This window comes from Sinocyclocheilus rhinocerous, unplaced genomic scaffold, assembly GCF_001515625.1.
Source record: "Sinocyclocheilus rhinocerous isolate Xijiao unplaced genomic scaffold, SAMN03320098_v1.1 scaffold35, whole genome shotgun sequence".
Taxonomy (NCBI): Eukaryota; Metazoa; Chordata; class Actinopteri; order Cypriniformes; family Cyprinidae; genus Sinocyclocheilus; species Sinocyclocheilus rhinocerous.
In genome coordinates, this window is record NW_015661991.1 from 1272401 (window position 1) to 1280187 (window position 7787).

The 7787-nt window shown below is 33.9% G+C and overlaps 1 protein-coding gene across 1 annotated transcript in view; it reads right to left on the reverse strand.

The window, feature by feature from the left end:
- The window catches only part of LOC107727086 (polypeptide N-acetylgalactosaminyltransferase 18-like), a 113841-nt gene that overhangs the window by 52067 nt on the left and 53987 nt on the right, over positions 1 to 7787 (reverse strand). Inside the window, exon 3 of the mRNA XM_016536848.1 lies at positions 5364 to 5530. Within this exon, the coding sequence (XP_016392334.1) occupies positions 5364 to 5530 (167 nt within the window). The remainder of the gene's footprint in view (positions 1 to 5363; positions 5531 to 7787) is intronic.

Below are 7787 nucleotides of genomic sequence, written 5' to 3' on the forward strand. Positions count from 1 at the left end.
TTTTTTTTTTTTTTTTTTGATTAACACTTGGATGTATTTTCATTTAAAAAAGCAACATTTTGAAACTAGGTTTCACAGAGGTGAATTTGCATAATAAGAATAAGAATAAGAATAATAACAATGATTAGAAAAAAAAAAAAAACAGACAGCAGAAAGCACACAAGTAAGCTACAACACACCATTGAATAATAGAGTGTTTCCACATTCCGCTAAAAGTTTGAAATTGTTTTGTCTTGTAAAACATACAACAATAATATTTCATTTACAAAAAATTCAGTGTATGTGAACGAATGAAATCTCTGATAGAAAGAGATGATGGTATGTAAGAATATTCTTCGTACAGAATGTTTCCAGTGTGGGCACTTGTAATATCGGCCAATCACAGCGATTGTTATCCGACAGTTGTTTTGCTCTATTTCCTTGCCCTTAAAGATCCTGACACTGGCCACAGGTATGACAGAAGCTAAAGGTCACTTTTCTTATAGCCACAATGTAATTCTCCTTGCCCTTGAGTGGGATGTTGTGCTCAGCCAGGCTCGTGCCTATAGAGTTTATCCTTGAGCGAACGGCGTCTCTCATCGATCACTGAGATTGTGGAATTGCACGAGTGAACGTGAAGAGAATGTCTCTTTCAAAAGCCAGAGAACATTGGATATGAACAGCTTGTGGCTCTACAAATTGCTCTAATGCTTTACCCCCACCTGCAAATATGAGTTTTATGATTGAACCGGGAGACACTAAATGAAATCTGTCTTCTGATTTTATTTGACAGCGAAAATCTCTCTATCCTCAACCTCACCAAAAACTTTCTTCAAAGCTTATTAGAGCAGAACTTTCATCTCCGTCGAAAATGACTGATTAACATATATGAACAAATAGCAATTGATTGGAAGAACTGGTGAAGATCCTATCATAATAAAATGAAGGATAGCAGGTCCATTATCTCAGAGCTGCTCATGACTGAAAGCATCAATCTTTCATCACCATTATCTCAAGTGCACTTCTTGTTTCAGTCAATACAAAACATTAAGCTTGACTGATCCTACCACTGCTAGCTATTATAATATGATAATATTATGCTGAAGGTCTCTAAGCAATCTTACTGGGTGTCAAAGCTTTTGAGACATTTTAATTAAGTTCTTGATGTTAAACTGACTTAAACTAGCATCCATTACAGACACTTAACTGCATGCTAACCGCAATTAAATAAATGTGTATTATGGTTTAAATGAATATTATGACTGATTAACATATATGAACAAATAGCAATTGATTGGAAGAACTGGTGAAGATCCTATCATAATAAAATGAAGGATAGCAGGTCCATTATCTCAGAGCTGCTCATGACTGAAAGCATCAATCTTTCATCACCATTATCTCAAGTGCACTTCTTGTTTCAGTCAATACAAAACATTAAGCTTGACTGATCCTACCACTGCTAGCTATTATAATATGATAATATTATGCTGAAGGTCTCTAAGCAATCTTACTGGGTGTCAAAGCTTTTGAGACATTTTAATTAAGTTCTTGATGTTAAACTGACTTAAACTAGCATCCATATTTTGCAGGATCTATCTATTCCCTTGTAAAAACGAAGTACACTTTAGCATACTTTTAAAAAAGAGCACTTATTATTGAAACAATATACTTTAAAAGAATATTTTAAGTGTGAACCGAGTGTCATGTTTACAGACACTTAAATGCATGCTAACCGCAATTAAATAAATGTGTATTATAGTTTAAATGAATATTAAATGTAATTAGCTACATTTTAGTGAGTGTTTTACTCACTCTGGGCTTAAGTACATCTTTACATCTAATTTCATAATTACTTTTATTGTCTTTAAAGGGGTCATATGATGCGATTTCATTTTTTCCTTTCTCTTTGGAGTGTTACAAGCTCTTGGTGCATAAAGAAGATCTATAAATTTGCAAAGACTAAAGTCTCAAATCCAAAGAGATATTCTTTATAAAAGTTAAGAGTCAGCCACGCCTACCTAAAACGGCTCGTTCGAACACGCCCCCACATATCTACCACACTATGTGGGAAGATTTGCATAACACCGCCCAAATGTTCACGCAAAGAAAGAAGCCGTAACTTTTATTCTCGCTGAGAAACAATAATGTACAGTATGTGGAAAATAATGTGTTTTTTTAACTTTAAACCGCATAAACACATTTCATTACACCGAATACACAAAATAATGTTATTTTTAGCAGCATCACATGACCCCTTTAAAATATGTTTCAAGTGTACTGCTGAATGTACTGACAAGCATTTATGGTAAACTTTTTGTTGAAACGAGTATGCCATGTATTGAAATTTTATTGGTATTTTATATTTTATACATTTGTAATGATGAAGTAAAAAATCTAAACTTGCTTTAGTATGTCAGCCAACACATTAAATAAGTGTACTTCTTTTAAAATATACTTTAAAGTAAAACTTTTTACATTTTGACATTACAAAGTGCATTTAACAGGGAATAAGTGTGTTAAGAACATAAAAACGTCAATCTTTTCTCAGATTCTGTGAGGAAACCTGGTTTACCTGCTGGAAGGTGTCCTTATTGCCCCTGGCCATAGAAAGAGAATAATTAAATCTTTGTGTACGTCAATATGGACTCCAGTTAGCTGGGATAGCTAAGCTGTATTGAACTGAACGTGAAGCTCTCAACCAATATAATACAACATTCATGAAATCAATTCATCACTCCTTCTAACAGCTCAAAACTAACGATGGCAAGCCAAGACAGCCCTACAGAAAGTACTGTGGCAGTTCCTTTGGCTCCATGTTTAAACTCTGATTCTGACGGCACCCATTCACTGCAGAGGATTAACTGGTGAGCAAATGATGTAATGCTTAAAGGTCCCCTGAAATGCTTAGAAACACGCAGCGTTACTCTATGTGTTGACGTCATTTAACTGAAACAGGAAGACAGGGCGGGACATATCAAGCAGCCCCGCCCCTTTTTAAAATAGCCAATAGCGTTCGTTTATATCACAGCTTGGGCTAGAGCCGTTCAGAGCCGTTGAGCTCCGTAAAGCCGCAGGGTATGCCAGCCACAATCTCATCCATATTGCTATAAAATATAGCATGCTGTGTAGAATTCAAATAGCTCCGATACATTTTGTGGTCTGCGCCGACTCGCGCATGTGATCCGCTCCGTGCTATCGTGTCTCTGGACCGGAGCAGAGTGTGTGTGCGGTGCGGTGGTTAGCTCGCGACGGTAGTGACGTCATGGCTGTCGCCGGCCAAACAAGTTGGTGTTTTTTCAATGTAGGCTTCAGACACGGGTCACGACGAGGCGTTCCCCATAGCGACCCCTAGAGGACGCAGTTCGAAGTTCCACGAAAGGGAACTCATCTATATCTTGGATGGCCTGAGGGTGAATAATTTTCAGCAACTGTTCAGTATTTATTATCTGAAAAGAAGTCTTATTATTGCATGCAATTCTGCATTTAAGGCTTTTTTTTGGTGATTTAACTTAACTGAAGATATATTTTCTGAAAGTAAGTCTAAATTAAGCATTTTTCTTCTCAAGTAAATTTATTTTGAAAAATGTTTAGATATTATGACTAAAATGCTAAGCAAGGAAATTATTTTTTGCAGTGTAAGTCATCTCTCTCTCTCTCTCTGATGATAAGGTGGTTATTCATCATTTGTCCACTGCAGAGGCAAAGAATTTTTGTCAGCTCATTCTCGGGTTTTGAGGAGAGCGGGATTTAATTTTCTTTGGCCTTCACTGAAGGTTGACAGATTCTCTGTCGGTCCCACTGTTGACATAAAGTCTCATGTTGAGTGGCCGCTTCACAACCTTCATCTATGAATGTAAAGATAAAGCTGTCAGGACTCACAAGATTATGCCAGCTGAGAGAGCAGGCCGCTGGTCCTCAAAATGGTACAATTAGTGAGGAATCATCTGGGTCACTTTACCCTCTTTCTCTTCATGTCGGTCATGGTGTCTACCGCAGTAGAATAGAGTGTAAGTTGAACCCAGAAGTGGCTCTCACATTAGGGAGAGATGTCGAGAAATAATAATCACAATTGAAAGGACCTGGCAGCTTCCATAGAGCCGTAGGGGTGACAACAGCTAGCGTTGATAAGACTACCAATTCTAACCATAATGACAAAAGTTTAGCGTGACTCAGTAGCATTTATCTGCACAACCATGACATTTCTGTACAGCTGTTTTAACATCTTTGCAGATGATTCTGTGAAGCTAAGGGTTTTGTTGTATTTTTCAAGATGAAATGTTTAGGTGGATTTATCTATGTTAATCATTGTAATTGTTGGTATCCTGTGAAAGCTAGTGAAAAAGAAGTGTGCTTAATTGTATGTGCACATTAAAAGTATTACTTCCATAATCTATATATATATATATATATATAAGAAAAATAAATAAAAAAAACTATGGAAGTCAATGATTACCGGCAACTGTTTGGTTACCAACATTCTTTACAATATCTTCTTTGTGTTCGACAGCAAAAAAAAAAAAAAAGATTTGGAAAAACTTGAGTAAATTATGGCAGAATTTTCTAGAAGATAAGGTCAATATAATTTAAAAATATTAAATGTAATATAATAATAAATGTACTAATAAATCGGGAAGTTACATGTATGTAATACTAAAATTAAATTAACACTTGTTTCACACAATATTAACACATAATAATTCAGAAAAAAAATGAAACCACAAAAAAGGTGTTTTTTTCAATGTTGACAATTTGATAATGAATGCAATAATCACAAAATAGCCAAAATGCAGTATAGCTTACCAGCCCGACCTTTCATTGTATTATTATTTTTTGATTAATGTTAAATATAACGGGAGCTATATTCATCAGCCTGTCAATTAACGCTCTTACTGCAGCACCAAATTGGTGGAAATTAAAGTAATAATGAGCAAAAAGGCCAGCAGACAAACCCGCTACATGCAACAATAGTCCAGAACATGAGGTGCATGATGTTGGAGAAACAGAGTAATTCATCACGTTTCTTAGGTTTAATCTTTCTAAATATTTCTCAGTTTGCAGCTGATTAGTATTCTATCACTAGTCACTTTAATCCAATGAGCAGAGCGGCTAATTAAGCAGACGGAAGGGTTAGATTGAAGACAGAATGTTGAGAAGCCAAACAGCGGTAATTATTAAGACTATAAGCCTCACACTGAGAACTAGCTAGTCCAACACAAGAGAGCACTAAAAAGAAATGCATGAGGTTGCCGCTGCTTTGTTCCAGTCTCACAGGAAATAGTTAGGCCAATGCTTCACATTAATGGCACTCTCTACTTAGACCTTGTGAGACAAACATTACACAATTGACAAACATGTTAAGCGTTTTGTGCTGTGTGTAAACCTACCGTTATTGCTGTTGTCATCTACCAGTATGATCTCTTTGAGCAGGTGGCGCGGGGTTCTGTTCATGGCCGAATGGATGGAGCGCACAATGACTGAGAGCGCCTCGTTCACAAAGATAAAGACTATACTAACCTGCGGAAGGTTGGACGGGTAAGACATGTTTTTGCACCTGCAGGGACAGATGAAACAAAGGAGCACAAATGTTAATGTGTGGAGGCATTTCCAAGAATTGGGTACAAATTGATGTCCTTTTAATTTCTAAAACACAAATCCCATGTAAGATTGTGTTAAAGTATTACTAAAATTAATCAAGCATGCAAAATAACTAGTTTTAAACACATCAGCTTACAATGTTGATGTCCCACCTTAGAGGTCTCAGAGTTTTTTTTCATAATCAGTATTTTAAAAAATCTGTTGAATGCAAATTCAGTTAAATAATCTAATTCCATTTTATAATGCTTAAATATTCAGACCTGTTATTCAAGTGACTTTAAGAAAAAATATCAATCATTTTTCAATAATTCAAATATATGATACTATTAGTACTGAAAAAAAAAATTTCTGCTTAATATTTTTGGATATACATTTAAATGTAAAATACAAATAATATATTTATTTAGCAATGATGCATTAAATTGATCAAAAGGGAATCAAAAGTAAATACATTTATAATCTCAAATATTCTTTAACAAATGCTGTTTATTTGATCTTTCTACTCTTCAAAGAATTCTGAAAAATAATATGTTTTCAAAACCGATAATAAGAAGAATCACTGTTAATATTTGATAGCAATTTACAATAATTGATCTGCAAATCAGTATATTAGAATGATTTCTGAAGGATCATGTGACACTGAGGACTGGAGTAATGATGCTGAAAATTCAGCTTTGCCATCACAGAAATACATTTCATTTTAAAATGTATTACAATAGAAAACAGTTATTTTAAATAGCAACACTATTTCAAAATATTACTCTTTTTACTGTATTTTTTTAGCACATAAATGCAGCCTTATTGCAGAAGAGACTTCATTAAAAACATTTAAAAACTGTAACGTTTCCAAACTTTTAACAAGTATTGTATATTCAAATAGAAAATAATTTACTTTACATTTTAATAATATACACAATATTACTGTTTTGTAATGTATTTTTAATCAAATAAATGCAGCCCTGCATTTCCAAAACATAAAAAAATCTTAATTATTCCAAACTGTAGGGGTGTATATACTTCTTACATTTTTCTATAAATGTTGTCTATTTAGTTTTTGCTTATTTAATAATTATTGCCAAAATAATAACATCACACAAATCAGGGTTTAAGATGTATTTAGAAAGTTTTAGCAACCAACAGAGTTGCAAAACTGCAAACCTCATGCAAAATTGATAATAAATAAAAAAGCTCATATAATATTTAGTTTGACCTCCTTAGGTTTACAATCAGCATTTTCAGAAGGTTAGGCAACTTCTTTGCTGACCATTTATTTAAACATGACTTCATCTTCCGTTTCAGGCCCTATTCTGCTTCCTTCACATGGAAATCGCTGGAAATACTAACGAGAGACAAAAGGCAATTAGACAAACAGGACCTTTTTGGTAAATATGGTGGTCTTTACAAAGATAGGTAATGTTTTGATGTTCTTGGCAGACTGGAGTTTATAACAAGTGGGTTTTGAAGGTTTTCAGACCCAGGTACTCAATAGCAATTTGGCTTCACGGAGAGAAAAGAACAGATGTGATCAGATGTGAAGGAGTTCTTTATGTTGCTGCCAGCAAGACACATCCAGTAATTACAGGCTATGGAGTAATTATGTTTTTCCACACACACCTCTTTCAAAGCCTGTCAAAACAGAGTAGTTGGTGTAAACCGTATGTTGCCATGCTTTCAACCCATAACAGACTGTAAAAAAAAAACTACTGCTAATTTTCAGCAGTATTTGTATACACTACTGGTCAAAAATTTGGAATAATAATTTTTTTATGTTTTTGAAATATGTTTGTTATACTTCATTTATTTGATAAAAAATACAGAAAAAACGATAATATTGAGACTTTTTTTTTTTTTTTTTTTTTTTTAAGCCTGAAACTTCTCCGATGTTTCTAATGAGAAAGAGACCAGTAATCTCAGTTTGAAAGAGATTTTAAGATCTCAAACTGCTCAGATGTGCAAATATACAAAATTCTGCAAGTAAAAGCACAGTAAAAAGTGCAATCTCAGAACAATGTTATTTTAGTATTATTGTTAGACTATGAAGTTTGTTTATATTTTGAATTAGATTTCACTATATTATTTTATTTATTTTTACTTTTTTGTACTAATTTAGTTATAGTAATTTTGTTGTGGGTTTTGACTTTTAGTTTTAGTAATTACATTTTTTGTTTCATTTTTATTCCTTTTTTTTTTTTTTTTTTTGGTGTTAGAATTTT